This window comes from Pezoporus flaviventris, unplaced genomic scaffold (genome assembly GCF_033815535.1).
Source record: "Pezoporus flaviventris isolate CSIRO_AGI_PZ_B2104156 unplaced genomic scaffold, CSIRO_AGI_Pfla_v1 ptg000079l, whole genome shotgun sequence".
NCBI lineage: Eukaryota > Metazoa > Chordata > Aves > Psittaciformes > Psittacidae > Pezoporus > Pezoporus flaviventris.
Window position 1 is genome coordinate 4,311,256 of NW_026892627.1, and position 19,901 is coordinate 4,331,156.

A 19,901-nucleotide genomic window follows, 5' to 3' on the forward strand; every position below is an offset into this window, starting at 1 on the left:
ACTGGAGTATCTAGTGACTACTTTTCAATTAGCCCATATTTAACCCCGTACTTCTCAGAGGCAATATTTATCTTTGTACACTGACTACGAATGAAGCACAGGATGGATCAGTGCCTTATAGTTATTCACACTGTTCATGGGTGGTTTGCAGAGAGCCGTTTTTGACCCCTATTCACTGTGCTACGCAGCCAGGCAGTGCTGGGCACAGAGAGTGAGCACACTCAGTCTGGTCCTGCCCTGGGGCTGTCCTGCTGCTGGTCTTGCTCTGTGCTGTGCTGGCTGCATGCTTCCAGTCCTAGAAGCATCAGCGCTTCGCGCCTTTGTGTCTAAAGCAGGCAGAATGCCCTGTGTCCTGGATTAAAGATTGGCTTGAAGGCAGCAGAAAGAAGCTTTTGAAAAGGCACAGATGTTTCCACAGTGGTTTTATTTTTAGGGTCTATGCACATCCTAACTCTAATGGAAGCTGCTGCTTCTCTTCTTCACCTGGGTATTTCACCTGTCCTTGTAATAAAGCTGTTATTCTTTTCCAGGCTTTCATTCTTACCCTGCAACTGTCCCTTCCATTTCCTGTGAGAATATTTATATTCCCTTAGGCAACTGCCACCAAGAGGCTCATTTTCCCTGCCAACCTCTCCAGCTGGTTTTCCCATCTGTAAGCATTAGGAATACCGAAATATGTGCACTGGTTGAACATGAGCATGGAGGGGAAACCATGAGGACCTCAGGGGACGCCTCTATGTAAATGAAGCAAATAGGCCTCGACAGGCACAAAGCCTGGGAAACAACTTGTTGTTAGGTGTTCTTCCCACTCTGTGCCATTTATGGCTTGTATATGGACTTTGCCTGCCCTTTAAAAGACATTTTTAAGTATTGTCCATGATTCTTCTTCCTGCTTTTTTCAACAGTCATGGAATGGGAAGGACTCCAGCAAAGTGTGCTCAGATTTCTCCTGCCACCTGTTTTCAGGCAGAGTTTGGGACAGCAGTCTTAATTGAACATCATTATTGGTGGAATACTACATGAACTAATAGAAGGTTTCTAAACTTTTTTATTAAAGATATGTTTTGCAGTTATTTCCACGCAAACGATTCAACTAATTCATCTAGCTTTCAACCATACTTGCACATTCTTGGGATTGCTAATGTTAATTGTTTGTGTCATGCTTTGAATCAGAAAATGATAGCTCTGCATATCCCAGAGGAAAAATTGGAAAAATACCACTGTATGGATAGAGCAAGGAAAAAAAAAAAAACCCAAACAGAAAGGATACTTAAAGTTTTACCAATGCTATTTTAGAAACCCTTTTATAAATCTCCATGTCTGAATCAGTGAGGCCACCTGTACAGAAATAATTGATAAGATTTTCTGCATTTTCAGATCTCATCATTTCCCAAGTCAAAAGAATGGATTTTCTAATTCTCTGCTTTCTGCATCCAACCACACAATTTAGGTCATTTGATAAAAATAATTAGCAGAGTGTCTTTTCTCTACCAGCAGTCAGAAGCTCTTTCTACCCTCTTCTAACACAGGCTGCAGTCACCAGCTGCAGGGTTCTGTTGGTTGGTTTTTTTCCATTTGCTGCTACTGTTCCTGTGGAAGCTGGGTTATGACACCCTGCACACGAAGCAGTTCAGGATGTCAGTGGTGTGATTTTGAGTCAGGGAATGACATTTGGGCTTGAAACATGGTCTGTTCTCAAATCAAATAAAGAGGTCATTATGTGTAATTTCCCACCATACACCTGGCTTTTGATTTAATAATTAGGAAGGCTGACGAGAAGTATGTTTGCTTTCACCTTAATTACTTGTTTGTGTCTAACCTGCTGCAGAGAGCTGAAGCTAGTGCTTTTGTGGAGCACTCTGTGTACTGTGAGTGCTCCCAGATCATCTTATCTGGTTTTGTCCAGCACAGAGACATACTCTGGGACTCTCAACTCACTGGAACACACACATTTTCCTGTACCATTGTCCCCAAATTTCTGTATATATAAAACATGGTATTTCATAACATAGTCTCTGAAAATATTCTGTCTTTTGCTGCACTCTTCTTTCCAAAGCCTCACATCATTAGCCTTGAAGCAAGTCACTGTACTAATACTTGTGTCTTTGCTGCTGCATGGATCTCCATCCCCTACCCCCACTGGGATAGCAGGCTGAAGGACTGCTAGCACATCGTCACTCAAACACTGGCATGCTGCCTCCAGACTTCTCTCTGGTGAGCCTTGTTTTATCCCTTTCCCCTTGAAATCTAGTTTAAAGCTCTTTCAGTTAGCTTTGTGCTTACTGTTCACAATGAACTCCTGTGCAAAGACCCCTTTGAGACCCTGTCTGTTACCAAAAGTCCTGGTGACATGTAAAGTGACCCCATGATCAAAACCCACAAGATTCTGCTGGTGGCACCAGGCTGGGAGCCAGGTATTGATCTTCTGGTTATTCCTGTTTCTTCCCTCATCATTCCCTGCAACTGAAAGGATCAGGGAGAACACTACTTGTGCTCCTGATCCCTTACCCAGTTGTCAGGGACATGAGGACACCTCTGCCAAACTAGGCAGAGTGGCACTGCAGCAGATCTCTTGTGCAACAGTCTGTCAGTCGAAACTCTTGTCTTGTTAGAAGTAGTTGTCTGGAGATTACTCAGTAGCAGGCAAAGCACGGGTACTTAAATCATGAAGAGCCGATAAACCCTTTCACTTACAGATGCTCCCAGTGGAAGTATCTTTTCTCCCTCCAAGTCAGAAATTGAAAGTCCTTCTTTTCTCACCTTTTCAAGGAAATAATTTTCCTTCTGCCCATTCCTATACTCAGTGTAAGATGCGCAGCTTGCATGTGCCTGTCTGACACTACTTGCTGTATTTCAGGGGGCTATTTCAGGCCCTGACCTTCTGTCAGGCACATCCAGAAGTGAAATTGCTGAATGAACTGTGCTACTTAAGGATACACTACCAATCACTCCTCCCAGTTTGCTCCCGCAGCCCATGGGACTAGCAGTTTCCTGCCATCCAGTTCTTGGCTCTTTCTGTCCCTCCTCCCTTTAATTCCCAAGGGACAGGAGGGAATGTAGTTGTTGGAAATTGTGTCCTCATCCAGCCCTTGGGAAGAGACAGGCAAGCAGAGAAGAAGAACCAACATCGACAAATGTATTTTGCCCTGACTAACAGCTTATGAGCTCTTCATTCCATCATTTTAGTAGAATACACCATGGCCTGACCCCCATGACCCTAAACCACAAAAGGAGTTCAGTGACTCCTGTGAGAAGTTGGGCCCACCAATGGAGTGATTTAATATGATTTTATGTGCATCATAAATATATGCATCAGGAATATTTTAAATCCCCTGACTGCCAGAAGAAAAGAGGTAAAGGCAAGAAACAACTAAAAGTCTACATCCCCTGTTGCCAATACTGTTTTACAGACTGTCTTTTACTGACCACCACTGGGGACTGGGTCACAGCCTACATGGCTCATTGGTCTGACAGAATATGGAAGTTCTTACGTCTTTATGTTGTGGCCTCAATCTTTAAGTCTGTTCTGGCTGAACTGCTACAGCCTCTTTTATTATTCCTTCCGTCCTTGGACCCATGCACCAGGGAGGAGTTAGTAGAAGAGTCCAGCCAGGCCCTTGACCAACACTTTAATCTGAAAAAGATCAGTGCAGGAAGCAAATACAGGAAAAGGCTTCTCAAAGGAAGCCCAGAGCTGCATTCCATGGTGTCTCGTGATGTGCAAGCCTTCAGGCTCTCTGGGATGGTGACTTGTGTTGCTGTTCTTGGAAGCTGGGCTACACTTGCAACATTTCATTCACATCAAGGGGTATAAAACAAGTAGAAATGTTACCTTACAAGAAGAAGAATATGAAACCTTCTATCATCTGATCTTTCAGTCTAAGGGGCTTCATATGGCTCTGGAACTCACAATGTCTTCCTAGCGATGCTGCAATCATGTCTGAAGTAGCATTTCACCACCCAGTCCCCTCATCTCCCATTTTTGCCTTCTCTCACGACTCTTTGCCCTCTTGAGAAGATAGGTCCCTGCTGACTGCTCTCTCATTTTCCTGATGTTGTCACTGCCACACTGTCCAAATTATGCTATTATCTCCCTACCAAAGTAAGAGTAGCTCATTTCTTAGCTTCTGAGTTGTGAGGGAATGCACTCATGCCAATCACTGTGACTGTAGGAAAGCTCAACTCGCTAACTTAAAATACAGCTCAATGTGTTTCAAATTCTACCTCCTGCCAGTTGCAATGTGATGCGAATTCCTTTTCAGTGCTGTTATTGCTGTTTCTAAAACATAGAATTGCTTATTTCTTCACTCCATAGAGTGAAGGCAATAATTCATCAAGGAGAAAGGAACTGTGGAGTTCATTGTCATAGAAAACTGTTATAAGTTTTCAAAAAGGGACAGGTCATTTTCACAAATAACGGGAGTACTGAAATCTAAATTAAGGCTGATCAATTTAACCTAGCTTCCACCTAGAGATGAGTGAGTATAACAAGGTTGGCTTTGTCCTTTCACCAGACATTATCTGTGCTGCAGGTCTCCTGTTACTCACTAGCTTTGTCACCCAGTCTGGGACATGTCCTTCATCCACTGTCAACCTCAGACTTCAGGCTGGCTACGCAGATAGACTTGATGCCCAGGGTAAGTTCTGAGCCCAGCAGAACAGTCTCATGTGAATAATGCCTGAAATGAAGGGACCCTCATCTCAGTCAGTACCCCTCTAGATGCTTTGCCCTTGCTAAATAACGGTAATAACAGTCACCAGCAATGCCTGTAGATAAGAACAGCTTTCTCGGGTGACTGGCAAGAGATCTTTCCCTTGTTACATCAACTGACTTAGCTGCAGTCCTCCGCTGCTGTGCCCTGCAGCCTCCACACAATATTAATCCTGCTGTTTCTCCCTCTCCGCTATGAACCTGACACAGTTATTTCTCAAGCTTTTCCTGCCCTTGGCTATGAATTGCATTACTGCCACAGTGATTTCTGTGCTAGTAGCACTTAGGAGACAGAAACAAACAGAAACCATGTGCTTTGGGCTCTCTACAAACAAAACCAAGCTCAGAGTCTCCAGTTTGGACTCTTACTAAAAGAAAAGGAAAGGGAAAACAAAGACAAAAAGCAATCCACCAACCCCTTCCCCCCTCCAAAAGTTAAAACCATTCTGTGCCTGGTGTCACATCACTGCCTGAGCCATTGAGAAACTCTACAGCGCTTTCAGACGTGTTTCTCAGCCTGACTATACTCATGTTTCCATTAAAACCCTAACTGCTATTAACACCAGCCGAGTAGCAGCCCAACCATCACAAAAACAAATCCTGCCCCTCACCTGTTTGTGCTGCTTTGCCAGGGCAGCAGTTTTTTGGGGAATGTGGCTAGGAAGAGACTGCAGCCAGGAAAGCAAATGCTTGCTCTACAACTCTATTAGCCCCAAAGATGTGAAGCTTTTTTAGCAGGTGAAAGCATCTACTTACCCTCCATGCCACACACAGAGTGTCTCAGAAAGAGAATGAGGCCATGGTACAAGGTTGCTGGTAGTCAAAGTATGGCTTTTGCTAAAGGTAGTGGAACATGGGAGCCATCCGTCCCTGTTTCGTGCTCAAAGCATCATTTGACAAGGCTTCAGGCTTCATTTTAGTAAATTCCAGCTGCTGATCACATTTATGCTTTAGTTACTTTTATACCAGAAACACATCTTCCATCAGCAGGGAGAATTTTGATCATAATTATCTGTGTAGCCTGGGAGTTCCCAACGCAGATCAAACCTTCTTGCTCTGGGTCCTGAACAAACATCACTAAAAGTTTGTCTCTGTCTCAAGCTTTTTGCAATCCAAATAAAAGCCAGTGGCTAGATGCAGATTGGTGGGCAAAGAAGACAAAATAGTATGAATGAAGTAGTAGTATGGAGGGCAAAGATCATGTAGCTAGTAGATGCTGAGTTTGTCTTTATATTTGTCGTGGTTTATAACAAGGGAACAGAATACAACACCTCACCACCCGCTGACCGATAACTCGCTCCCCAAGCCCGACCAAGCTCCGACCGATACCTCCTCCAACCCTGCAGTCTCCCAGCCCTTCCAGCTAACTCCCAGTTACATCCTGGGCATGACGTGCTGTGGTATGGAATAGCTCTTTGGTCAGTTTGGATCAGGTGTCCTGTCTCTGCTTCCTCCTGTCTTCGCCTCCCCCCTGGCAGAGCATGAGGCTCACAAAGTCCTTGGCCAAACCAAAACATCTCTATCAGCTCTGTTCCCGAGCCGAAAGTCAAAACACTGCACTGCACCAGCTACCAAGGAGGAGAAACATGACTGCTACTGCTGAACCCAGGACATTATCCACCCCTTATTCCATACCATTCACGTCATGCTCAGATCCCACATTTTCAATATACCATCACTCTTATCTCGGTGCACTCTTATCTTAGTGCATGGACCAGTCCCTATAAAGCTGCTGCGTCCATCTGGTCCATGTCAGGCTCCATCTCAGCAGGAGAGACTGTGTGCAGTGTTCACACTTGTGAATAACCTGGGCAATAGTGTCCATTGTTAAGTCCACCCCTCGATCATGAGTCCATCTCTGTGTTGCATCTCTGCTCTGATGGCCTGAAGTGCCATGGGCCCACCAGGCTTAAAATAATTCACTGTCCCCTTCAGCAGTTTCTGCAGCTTGTTGCTGGGGACTCCATACAGCTGCCTTCCATCTCCAATGCTTCCAAAGCACTGGAGGGGCCCAGTGGACTAGATACTTGTCTATACTGTCCCACACACCCTGCCACTCATGACTGTCCAGCCTTGGAGAAAACCTCTTGGTCCCCCTATATTGTCGTCTAACCCCAGACAAGACCCAAACCTGACTCTGCTTAACTTTTGAGATCAGACAAAATGGTTGTGGGTAGCACACAGTCTGTGTGTGTGCCAACATGCTGATCCCCATCACAATCAGCAGGCAGGTCCCAAGGATACCCAAAGGCCATTCAAAACCTTCATAACTCTCAAACGATGCTGCTGTACTTGTCACTGGGGCTGGTGTAGCTGCTGTGCTTGCCGGCTCTCCCACCACCGGCTTCTCTTTTCCTGAGTCCAGCTCTTCCTCCTCTGCCTTGCTGGGAAGTGCTGCATGGTCTCCTGCACCCTCCTGGGGCTCGGCGGGCGGCTTCCGGGAAATGCTCTCGGCCGTCGCGGGGCTGGGCTCCTCCGCGGGGCTGGGCTCCTCCGCGGGGCTCGGCTCCTCCGCGGGGCTCGGCTCTTCCGCGGGGCTCGGCTCCTCCGCCTCCTTCTCCCGCTGCTCGGCAGCCGCCTCCTTCCTCTCCTCGACCGCCCCGAACTCCTCCACAGGCAGCCGACCCCTCGCGGCCTCCGGCCCCGCTCCCGCCGCCGCTTGGTGCCCGGGGCCGCTCTCCCGGGCCGGTTCGGCTGCCGCCGGCTCCCGGGGCCGCTCCCCCTCAGTTCCCCGCAGCCTCACGAAGATGGAGAGTAGGGTGAGGGCCAGGACGGTGAAGAGCAGCCGGACGGCCAGGTACAAGTCCACGGCCACGTCCGTCCCACCCTGCTGCTGGAGCCCAACGTGGGGCACGAGGGGTTGAGATAAGAACAGAGCTGATAGAGATGTTTTGGTTTGGCCAAGGACTTTGTGAGCTGAACCCAGGACAATATTCCAAGCACAGGATGACTAGGATCTTACTGGAAGGAAAAACTCTTTTTATGAACTGAACCCAAAACATGTTTGTTTGATCCTATTTGCCTCTGTAGCCAGTTCAATGTTCTGCTGTAAATCTTGAGGGAACAAGGTTTCCTCAAGCCAGATTTAGTGATGTTCATACGGGGTGATTAAACTACGTCTAAATGGAGGCATGAAACAAGGATTTTTTTTTCCCCACCCTTTTATCTTCTCACTGTTAAGAAATACATTCAGGTAGCAAATGTGCTGGATCCGTTTTGTTGTTAGAGCTCTCAGAAGCAATTAATTTCATGTCAGTAACTAGACTTTGACCTGAATTTCCTCAGTTTCTAGTCCCTTGCCTCCCTGTCCCAGTAGAAGCAGTGTTTCAAACTCCTTTCTTAATCTGCTAATCCGTAACCTAAAAGGAGTGAATAAAACATGTAGATGAAGAGCAGCCACAGGACATTTATGCGCAGTCGATCAGCAGAGAACGGACTTTAATAGCCTGTTTCAAAGTCTGTCTAGAGCCAGCTTGGTTCCTGGAGTTCAGCAGGAAAGGCTGTAGGTGTCGGTTGCCTTGTTTCTTTGACAGAGTAATCGTGAACCTTTGCCTTTTGTTACCAGTGAAATTTTGAAAGTGAGACATGTCTCTGACATGTTCCCTGGTTACAAAGGTCACACCGAGAGCAATGCTTTTGGTCTTTGTGGCTTAAATAAAAGGGAATGGATCTGAGCAGTCGAAGATTTGTTTTCCAAATTGATTCCAGTCATGAGTCACTGTGGTTCTGAAAACGAAATGCCAGTTTCATACCTTGAACTGGGGTTGTTAAACATAGAGGCTATTTAACATTGACTTAGTAGGGTTATATCTCTGAGAATCTTTCTGTAAGTTGCAGTATCTCATATGTGGGAGGTCTTCTACTTGTTTGTTGGGTTTTTTTTTCTGAGTTGCTGTGAAGTGTTTGAGAGATTTGTGAGGCTGAAGGACATAACAGAATTGCTTCTGTCCCTAAGATTGACTAATCAAGTCCTAGGAAAAGGGAAATAAGTGTTTCATCATAGCAAAATAGTGTTTATTATTAAGAAGGCTGGTTTGATGGGCATGAAGAACGCCTGAGGCAACAGTGAAGTCGGTTGCTGGGTTGTACTTTCCCTTTTTGCTGCCACTGGGACAAGCTACAGTCAGTTACAGCTGAGCAGGTTTGAGAACACCATTTTCTATGTTTGCCCCATTTTATTTGACAGCTCAATTTGCAAGGAGACAGACTGATATGGAAAATGCAGAATGCTAACTTGATGATCCCAGAAAACGCACTGGCTGCGTGAACCCCTGTGGAAGTGATTTTAATAGCTGGAATGTTTTAGCTGAGAAAAGATCATTTAGTTGAAGACTCTGTAACTGCAAAACTGCAGCTTGGCGTTTGCCTTCTTTTACCATTTCCCAAAGAATGAGAAGACAAATGTTTTTGCTTTAAATGACTGGATCTGCAATGAGTAACTCTCTGTCTGGCTTCACTGAGACTTTGGTTGCTGGCATCAGCACCATGCACTGGCTGCCTCCTGGAACTTTTTTCAGCAGCAAGTGCTATGTAAGATATCCCATCTTTTGTTTTAAAGCAGCATGTCCCAACTTACTGTAGGTCATATTTTACATTGTGTTCTTATTTTACATTGCATCTGAATGGAGGCTGGGAAGGGATCAAAACCGGACACGGATATTTTCTGGTGAAGGAGAATATGCAGCTCTACCTTATTTAAGAAAGCTTGGTACAACCAACTGAGCCCTGGACTGAAAACGAGGCAGTCCATGCTCTCCTATTGCATTAACGGGTCTGAAAACTTTGAAGTCCAAACAGGCGAACCTGTTCAAGAGGCTGATCAAATGTAAATTCAGTTTTAGCACTCCAGTGCGGATATTTATCGCCAAATCTCCTTTGTGAGCAATGCAACAGACTATACTCCAGTCTGATTGTTTAAGGTCTTACCAGTTTTAGTTGTTCTAGGGATGAAGCAGAGAGGAGAAAAAATAATAACCAAGGATGAAATGACCATTTGAATATTTGAGTCTTTACAGTACATCCTGTTTCACTTGATTAAGTATTTTCAATGGGAGCTCCTCATGTTATCAAGAAAAACTGTTTTATGCAGGTTTTTTGCAAAACTTATGCTGTGATTTCTGTAAGAAAGATATGTAGCGAGGAGAAGTGGCACAGATTTGGGCATTCTTCTGTTGCTGCTTTATATTTATGTCATTTATTTGTGTTGTGAGTACACTGCAAAATCCAAGCTTTGGCTTTGGCACTGGCTGTGCAATTTATCCTGAGAGCCAGAGAATGGGATCAGACCCAGATATGCTTGCCTAGTAAAGACATAACTGCAGACAACCTCAAACACTGTTACTGATGACCCATTGGACCCATGAACCTCCTGTCTCATAGCATAAGGGAAGTTGTGGAAGGGGATAAACCATGAGGAATTTTGCAAATGAACAGAATTAGCTTGTTCATTTTATATAGTCATTAATGTGTATGTGTATATATTGACTATATATGTTGATTTAAATGTATTTCCCTGTTTAGGAGTATCAGATGCCTGCGGAATATTATCCACTGGAACTTGATCACCACATTCATCTTGAGGAATGTGATGTGGTTTCTGCTTCAAATGATAGATCACAACATACATGAAAGCAATGAAGTAAGTGCTTGGAGTAGTATGTCTGGCATGTAGTTTAGGAACTGGCAGGGATGCTGAATTTATTAAACTGATAGAAATATTACAAAGGACACACATGAATATCCTCAGACTGGCTTTCATGTAATTTCAAAAATTAGAAAAAGGGAAGAAAATTAGGCTTAGATTTGCTAAATTTTTATTTATCTCCTCATTACATTGTCTCATACGTTAATATATATGTGTACATATATAGAATATATATATCATTACATTAATATATATGTGTGTATATATATTTTATATATATGTATCATTACATTAATATCAAAGGTTGTTTGATTTGGGTTTTTTTTTTAATAAAAATCCTGCCCCAAAGTGGGAACTCTTATTTTCATTGTCCATAGATACTTTCCAAATTTATGTACTGTAAGACACAATATTGTTCAAGACACTAAATTTGGTGTTTCTTGAACATTCTTGTCAGATCATCTTGCAGTGATGTACACCTGTGTAGTTAAAGATCATCTTGCAGTGATGTACACCTGTGTAGTTAAAGCATTAATGCCAGAGGGCAACATCTCCGTGAGCAGAAATAATTGATCTGGCTCTGAGTCAGCTACTTTGATGACAGTGGGCACCCTACTGCCTAGAGTCAGTGGGACTTCTAAGAAAATAAGAAATAGAGCCTGAAACAGTCCAATTTTTGCTTGTTGATATCTTTAAAGGTTTGGTTTTTTTCACAAAATTCCATTTCCCTTCTTCACTTTTGTGCTGGTCTTGAGGATGAAGTTCTGTGCTATGGACTGCATCCAGCAGCAATCCTTGTCACTGAAAGGGAGTGCTCATTCCTCCAGAGATCCAAATGCTTCATTCCAGCTCCTGCTGCTTCTTTTGCATTAGCTCTGTTCCTTTTGCTCATCCCTTGGGGAGGACTGAATTCTCAGAGACTGAATTCACAACACTGATGGAGTGCTAACCTAGCTGACAAAAAAAGCAAGGAGGACCTTTCTGCTTGCATAGCTATATAAGTCAGCTTTCTGCTGCTTGATTGAGAGAGACAGTTCAAGGGACCAGACAGATATGCTCAATAAAAAAATAGAAGTCTGAAGGGGGCAAGAAGTGGCATGTCTTCTTTGCATGGCATTGAGTATTCTAGGGAAAGTGAGCATGTCACCATACTCCCATTTCTCTTACTCTCCGTGTTATTTCTTGTTCACTCAAGTAACTCCCAATTGCAAATGATTGTCTAAGGAAGGACATTGAATCAGTCCCTGTGCAAGTACTCTAATGCCTTTCCCTGTTTCCCAGCAGCCCCAATAATACAAGGGTTTTGGTGTGGATTTAAAGCTTTTTTCTTCTTTATTTTCATGGTGAATAAACCCACATTTCCTTGGCAAGTCATCTTTTTTGATAGTCCATTGGCAAGGTTTTTTTCTGTTCTTTTTCCCTTGTAATGTTCTTATAGCACAGTATTCTCCTTTTAGGGCTACCTCCTGATAATAACCTTCATGATCAAGAAGAAAGTGCACTACAAGCATACATGCACATCCATACACACACGCACCCCCTTCATGCTGTCTTTGGAAAGCAGGTCAATTAAAGTGCCTAGAGATTATGAGCTGGGTCTGTAGCTGATATCAGTCGTGGCTCCACTCATGTAGGAGCTGGTCCTGCAGAAATTGAAAACCACCCCAGGAGCCAGGATATTCATTCATTTTAATGTTGGCTGGGCACTTGTCATCCTTGGTTAATTTTTCAATTTTGACATCTGAACTTTAATCCCACACTTCAGGAAAACAAATAGAAAAGTCATTAGTATCCAGACAAGGAAGAAGTCTATGCATAACTCTGTATTATGATTCAATCAGATGCTCCTTTGAGAAGATGTAGCTTCTATTAATTCATTGTTCACTTTGTCTTTCTGACATTTTCAGACCACAGAAGATGGTGGCATATGAGCTTTATTGTTGACAGTTTTATGCTGTGTGATTAACTCTCATGACAATACTGCAAATCTTAATACAATTTTTTACAGTTATTTAAGAAAAATCCCACAGTTAGAGTCAGGCATTCAAATGCCTTTTAAAACGTGACCGTCACAAAGTGCCAAGAAAAATATAAACCTGGAAGTATAAGGAAAGATCCTCACATGCTTCAATTTTCGTTAACACATTTTTTCTCTGCAGAAGACTGCAGTCATTTTGGGAAAGTGCTTTATAAAAGATTTGTGATAAATTTGTTATGTTCTTCTTGTGGTTCACGTCAGAAAAAAAGTAACACCACCAAAATCAGTGGGAGAAACATCATTTATGCTAGCTAATGATGTGAACTCTTCTGTGCTGATCAGCGGAGATTAAATAATACAGCTACAGAAGCATCAAGGACTTAATGTAGAAACATTTTGCATGAAGTTATAGTGCTTATAATAATAAATCAAGAAGGGGAATTGCTGAATATGTCTGGAGTAATGGTGGATACATGTGGGGATCAAGAATCCTTTGTGAAATAAATGAAAAGGTATAAATTAATGAGTTCTACTAATTTAGTTTATTATTCAATAATAATAAATCCACAATTCCAAATGGAATTGCTCAAAATTCATTTTGTTCTGGTTTCCTACGGAAACGATGCAGAGGGAAATCTCACCACCATTATGTGTACCTTCCTGTATTTGTCCCAGTATCTTCCCAATCCAGTGTCCAGTTCCACTCAGTTCTGACACAGGAACAACAGTCTCAGATATAATTAGTTTTTACAATTCTTGTGAAAACGGGCACTGTGGAGAGGACAAAAACCGTGTAAGTAAGTGTTGCAAATGAGGGAGAGAGGGGAACAAGAGTCTAGACATTATAACAGAGAATTTACACTAGATTGAGGCTGCAGGGAAAGATTTAATTCATGCTTATACCTTCAAAAAATTGAGACTTAGAGTCTTTGAAAAGCCTAGTCTTGCTAGTTTGGGAGTCAGTCAGGAATGGAGCCAAAATATTTGTTAAGTGTTAGCCAAAACTAGAGGTGGTTTTTTTTTTGATTGTGGCTTTACTTCCCTTTGCTCAAAGCTGAAAAGAGAAAAAAAATAAATTAAGTTGGTCTAAACAAAATTTTGAAAAAAAAATGTTTCATCTTCTTCTTTTTTTGTTTGTTTTAATCCTATCTTAAAGATGAAGCCAAGCTAAATTTCAAATCCTAATGAAATAATACAGAAATGAAAGCTTTAATACATCCGAAAGACTTATTCTGTTTATTTCAGCTCCACAAACAGAAATGATGAGAACTTGTGAATGGGCTATCAATTTGTAACTGTGTTTGTTGTCCAGTAAATTCTTAGTCCACAGAATTGTCCTGGGTTTGATAGTGCATCTGCTGCTCTGTTGACTGCCTAGAGATCATCAATACCTCATGCAATTGAAGTCTGAAATAAATTAACTGAGGGTCAAAAGTTTCAAATACTTTAGTAGAGTTAATTAAAAGGCTGGAGAATGGTGAAACCAAAATGGCATCAATGATACCAGCTAACATAGGTAATTAATGTCATGCTTTAGGGAATATGCTGAATGCCTGCTTGGTCAGAAATAAATTTCCCCAGACTTCTGTGTGTAGCAGTATGGAAATTACCACCAGCAGTTACTTGTGATTTATTGATGTGATGTTACCATCTGCTTCTGTACAGCTATTTGTGTATTCCACAGCTGTGCTCTCACTGCACACAGACATTAGGAGAAAATGCCTTTACTGATATATTGAGCCTCACCAAAAATTCTTTCTGAAGTTACAGCAAAATTCAGAGGTGGTGTGTGTAGTGATGTGACTCACAGACTGAAGCACTAATGACAGGAATAGAGGGGATAAAGCAGCTGATAAAAGCATATCTTTAATTTAAAATATCTTTTTTCTAATTGTCATTGGTGCTCCTTCCCTTCAGTGGAAATGAAGGAAGACTCCGACATTAACTGCTATCTTCTAGTTTCTTTGAATTGCTCAGCAGGTGGGTTATGTTGCCCAAGATACGCTTAGACTCTTCCATCATCTCAAGATACAGCCCTAGGTTATGGCTTCACCTCTCTGAGAGATTATCTGTAGTCAAATGGCCTGCCTCCTCCTTTCTAAAAAGCTGCTTCTTAAACTTCTTGCAGACTTCTGGTGTGGAAGTGCCATAAGGCACATTGTCTTTACAGACATGCTTAGGTATAGGAGATCCTGCATGTTGTGGTCAAAGACAAGCCTCAGCAGAGTCACAGACATAGCTGTGAGTTTCTGACAGCACCTAAGATATTGTGATTCCAAGTCACAGGTATAAATCTGCATCCCATGAATGAATTCCACCATTGATTTTTTTAAGGGAATAGCAATGTATAGAATCTTCTGTATGTTCTCACCATGATTTTAAAATATTATATTGTGTTTCCTTTCCAGCCCTGGTGTCGATGTATTACCACTGTCTACAATTATTTTGTGGTGACCAACTTTTTCTGGATGTTTGTGGAAGGCTGCTACTTACACACTGCTATAGTGATGACTTACTCCACAGACAAGCTACGGAAATGGGTCTTTCTCTTCATAGGATGGTGTAAGTGACTTGTGTGTTTGAAATGGTGTTACGTGGTACCTGGCATTGAAGTAATAAAGAGAAGAGCAGCAAGAATAAACTTTAAAAATCCAACTGGGGTGAAATCTGACATTCAGACCTAACTTTCCCAGAACAACATGAGATCAGAGTTAGTTCTTCACTAAGCTAATAGGTTATTGCTGGATTTATCTTCTTCATTTAGGTCCTCAGGCACCTGGTGTTAAAGAAAGAGAGCTCTGAGGGCTCAGCATTTTGTGAATGAAATAGTTCATACCATGTCCCTTTCATTTTGGTCAGCAAAGCAGTGATCATAGCACAGCATGAGACAGAAAAATACTGTCTGTGCCCTGTGGACCACTCAGTCTCAAGAGACACTTCTAAGTGAGGAGCTGACTAGAAGAGAAGCCTAATTATCTTCCAGTCAAACTTCACAGCTGTCTTTTGGACTGCTGAGCAATTTGTTCCTAGAAAACAGCCTTTAACAAAGTCACGCGTAATCTTTGTACAATCCTTGTGGCTACTCAAAGACAGAAAAATAGCTCATTCCATGCCCTGTAACCAGTTCTACTGTGTTGGCCTGAGCCAGAGCAAAGGCTGCTCCTTTTCCCTAGCTGCATCAACATAACCTGCACCACCCTGCTATCCTGCTGAAAAGGACGTAGGGCTTGCAGTGGATGCAGGCTGAATATAAATCATCAGTGCCTTCTCATCATGAATGCAGTAAAACACATACTGGGCTGCCTTAGAACTCTGGCCAGAAGATTGAGAGAAATTACTAGTACTTCCTACTGAGGTTTGCTGAGGCTGCCTTTTGAATAGTGTGGCCAGGTTTGGGTCTGTTAAATCAAAAGGGATGAGATTATCCAGTAGAAGTCTGTCAGTATGATCAAGGATCTAGAGGACATGACCTGTGAAATGAGGCTGAAGGAGCTGAGCTTGTTTAGTCACGCAAAGATTAAGTTCGGGAGGGATCTGTTAGTAGCAATAATGATTTGAAAGATAACTACAAGATGATGGAGCCAAATTCTTCTTGGTAATAGCAGCTCTTATAAGAAGGGACAATGGCCACAAATTGCCGGTTGGGAGGTTCCAATTGAATATTAAGAAAACAGAAGATTTATCAAAAGCTAGTACAACACTGGAACAGATGACTTATGAGCTGTGGAATCTCTGACCCTGGAGGTGTTGAAAATTCAGCAAGACTAAGCCCTGGCTGAGGTGGGCTGGTGTTGATAGTTCTCCTTTGAGCAGGAGATTGGAATGGATACATTCAGAGGTCTTTCCAGACATGTCCGTGTTTTGAACTTGGCCAGGAGAGGTTTTGCAAGAAAAGCCCTGGGCGGGCAGCTTTTTTGCTTGAATCTGAGGTCAAACAATACCAGTGAATTTGGCAGTTCTTTTCTGTTGAACGGAGAAACATGGAAAAAAGTCACAAATATTTTCTTTTCTAAAAGCAGAATGCTATTTTGTTCAGAAATGCCCCCTCCTCTCAGAGCTGAGCAGAAGTAATTGAATCGCAGTTCTGAAGGCAGAAATTATTTTAAAACAATGTATGTCATTTAATCCAGAATCATATAGGATGAAAGAGGAGTTGTAGAAGAAAGAAAATGTTTATGTGGGGAATTGATCAAATTTTTTTCCCAATATTTTTCAATTCTCTCACCAAACTCGAAAATGTTGTTCACACAGTACTCAGAGACCCCCTGACTGGTTTGGTCCCTAGTATTTTCCCTCCATACCTCTCTCAGAACCCTCTGGGTTTCTGATGGCTAATTTTAGGAGTGGTGTGAGCTGAATATATGTTTCCTCTCACCTTTTTGGGTGCTTTCTGTCTCTGCTTTTGCCTTCCCGTACACAATCCTTTAATCATCATCATTCTCAAATCCTGTTTCATAGGGAAGACTCAACTCAAAAAAAATGTTGAAAATTTTGAAAATGTGCTTCTTCCAAAGATCCAAATGAGTTTACAAGCTTCTTGCAGCCTGGGACATAAATATCTAACCTCCAAGTAGTCTTTAATGTTTTGCTATAGCAACTGCAAGAAAACCAAAGGAACCACAGTTGCCTTAAAGTCAACCAGAATTGTTCTGATCTCTTACAGAGGTATACATGTGTGTTTCTTAATATTTTTATTAACTGTTCTTACTCTACCAGATGTTGAGATGATCTTTTTTTATTTTTAAGAGGCCTTAGCAATTGTGTTGTCTCAAGGATACCAAGATAAGATCACTTGTATTTAGAGTCTTCACGTGCCTTAACCAAGATTTCCTCACACAAATCTGAAACTACTTTGGTACCATCCATCCGTCCATCCATATACATGTGATTAACTCCTGATTTTTTGCTTCTGCAGGTATTCCTTGCCCAATCATCATTGCCTGGGCCATTGGCAAGCTATATTATGAAAATGAACAGTAAGTGATGTTAACATTTGTGTTTATGTACCTCTCTAAATTGATTAAGAAATGCCTACAGGCTGAACTGGTAATTTAGAAATGAGGCTGATTGATAGGCAAGAGGAAAGGTCAAATCACCTCCATTCAAGCCCAGAACATGTCAAATTTCAGAGTACTACTTGAGTCAACTCCTGAAAATACCTTCCCCAAATATCCTTATCTAAGCCCTGAAGCTATCATTTCATACTGCTATAGATGATTAACAGTCATAGTAATATCCTTCAATGGGAATTTTGCTTGAATAAGACCTTGATAAAAACTACAGTTGAGCGCTTAAGGATTTAGCCTTCTGGGTATATAGAATTCAGTTGACAGTCTGCCAGGAATAATCTTATGGCTGGAATTTTCACGTTTCTGTTTCTGGCTTTTCCAATTAGAAGCAGTTAGTGCATGACATTGAAAAATATGGGAGATAAACAGGCATCTGTGTTTTGGGAATGTTTCCCTCAAACATCAATACTGGTCAGATGTACTTTCCAAGTATAAGCTTAACTTCTACTTTTCAGCTAGTTAGTGTCTGGATCAATGCCTGTTGTCTGTTACAGCTCCCTCCCCTAATATTAAAAAAAATATCTTTTCTCCATGAACCTGTTTTTCAAATGACCACACTGTTTGTCTGTCTGTATCACATCTGATTAAATGTAAGCATCTACCTTGTAGGTGTCTGCATCTCTACTAGTCTGCTGTGTCTTATAATCAATGATGGTCAGTGAAAACAGTAAATGCAGTCTGGGTGCATTTCGTCTCATCTGGAAGGAGGTGTCCAAAGTAGGTTGGATGGATTAGGCTTACATGCACTATTTCTCCTGTCTACAAGGGAGATGGATAGGATGACAGGCTGAGCTTTGAGCATCTGTAGTATAGGCATGAGAGGAATTTTACTCTGCACTATGAAGTTCCTCCTCTCTGACCCCCACAAACTTTTGAACACTTGACCAATCTCTCTTCTCTCGTTTTAATGGTACTTTGAAGGTGATAATCTAATTCCCAGGAGTTATACATATTGGCAATCAAAGAGGCTTCCCTTCACTGAAGGAAAAGTTTTCCGTGATTCCATCCCTCACTACAGTAATCATGCAGGAGAATTCATACCATAGTTTCAAAATGACCAGGAAAACTTCAGTTGGAACTTGTTTCAAGGGTGTCCAAGTCAATCAGGCCTGAAACATGACCTCAGATCACCAGATTTTACTGATTTGTGAGCTCACAGACCTTCTTGTTTCTGGATGGGTAAAGAATCACAGCATTCTGGGTCTGCTTCATGGTCAGGTTCCATGTAGTTTTTACCTTGCACAAGCCAGGGCAGCATGGCACCTGTCTCATTCTGCTGAAGAAGGACTTTAGACCTCAAGAAACAGAGCTGAAGGAATTAGCTTAAGCAGCACAAACCAAAATAACTAAAACCTGTGTTTTGAACACTGGAGAGGCAAAACACCACATGCTTTAATAATGGCAATGCACATTAAACATTCCTGTTGTGAATGTGTTCAACACCAAGGTTTGAACACCTGATTTTGGAAGACTGTTCATCAATCCTAGAAGAAATAATGGAAACTAGGACCCCTGACAGAAACATGCCACAACATAAAATCATAGAATACTTAAGGTTGGAAAGGACCTTAAGATCATCTTAAGTTCCAACCATCCCTGCCACAGGCAGAGACACCACGCGCTCTGTGATCACACTGCACACAAGATGGCCAGATGGAGAAATCACTACAGCATCTGTACCTGTGCGTTCTTTCACCACCTTTGTACACCTGCAGAGTGAATGTGAAGGGATCTCACCTTGATGTATCATAGAAGAAAAACATGATATGTTTATGTAGGTACATGTGCTACCTCTCACCAGCAAAGGTGTAGCTGGCCCAGCCCCTTCACAACAAAAGAAGGGTACAAAATACAGTCATCAGGGCAAGAAAGACAAAATTATCCTATTTCATATGCAGAATATCTAGGCTGTTCATGTTGAATTTCTAGGCTCAGCTCTCGTCCTTGGGTGGATTATCAAATGGAGCTTGTGCTTTTAAATCCGTGTCATGGACAAACTCATGCACTCTTAATTCATACACAAAATTTGCCTAATATGCTTACTGATAAAGGAAGTGCCAGGTTACTCTTGATAAAATCAGACAATTAGACCTGATGTCTTGGGGTGTTTTCACCTTTCTGTCTTTAATGCTGACGTTTGCCTTGGAGTGAAATCTTCACACGCATCCTCGCTGCATATCATAGCTGCTCTAAACGTATTGTGCATTGAGAAAGTCCTTACAGCTTCAGGAGTGCAATTCCTTTGATCTAGCACATGCATCTAGACAGATAGGCAGAGCTCTTTTAAAAGAAGAGCTAATAGGGGCATTAAGCTGTAAGGCAAAGGCTATAAAATGAATTCTGCTTTTCATATTTGTAGTAATACTTTATGCAAGGGAGACTCGGTAAAATAAATGAACCAAAGCAAAACAAGAAATTAATAATTTGTTGAGGGCCTGTCAGTTGTCATAAATATTCAGTCATCTTCTTGAGCGTTAAAGCATGTAATAAATCAGAGAG

General features: G+C 42.1%; 1 protein-coding gene across 3 annotated transcripts in view; it reads left to right on the plus strand.

Annotated features, from left to right (window-relative positions):
* The window catches only part of CRHR2 (corticotropin releasing hormone receptor 2), a 152,259-nt gene that overhangs the window by 100,060 nt on the left and 32,298 nt on the right, over positions 1–19,901 (plus strand). For all 3 annotated transcript variants that reach the window (XM_061474285.1, XM_061474287.1, XM_061474288.1), the window contains 3 exons: positions 10,232–10,349; positions 14,742–14,895; positions 17,249–17,309. In XM_061474285.1, the coding sequence (XP_061330269.1) occupies positions 10,232–10,349; positions 14,742–14,895; positions 17,249–17,309 (333 nt within the window). The remainder of the gene's footprint in view (positions 1–10,231; positions 10,350–14,741; positions 14,896–17,248; positions 17,310–19,901) is intronic.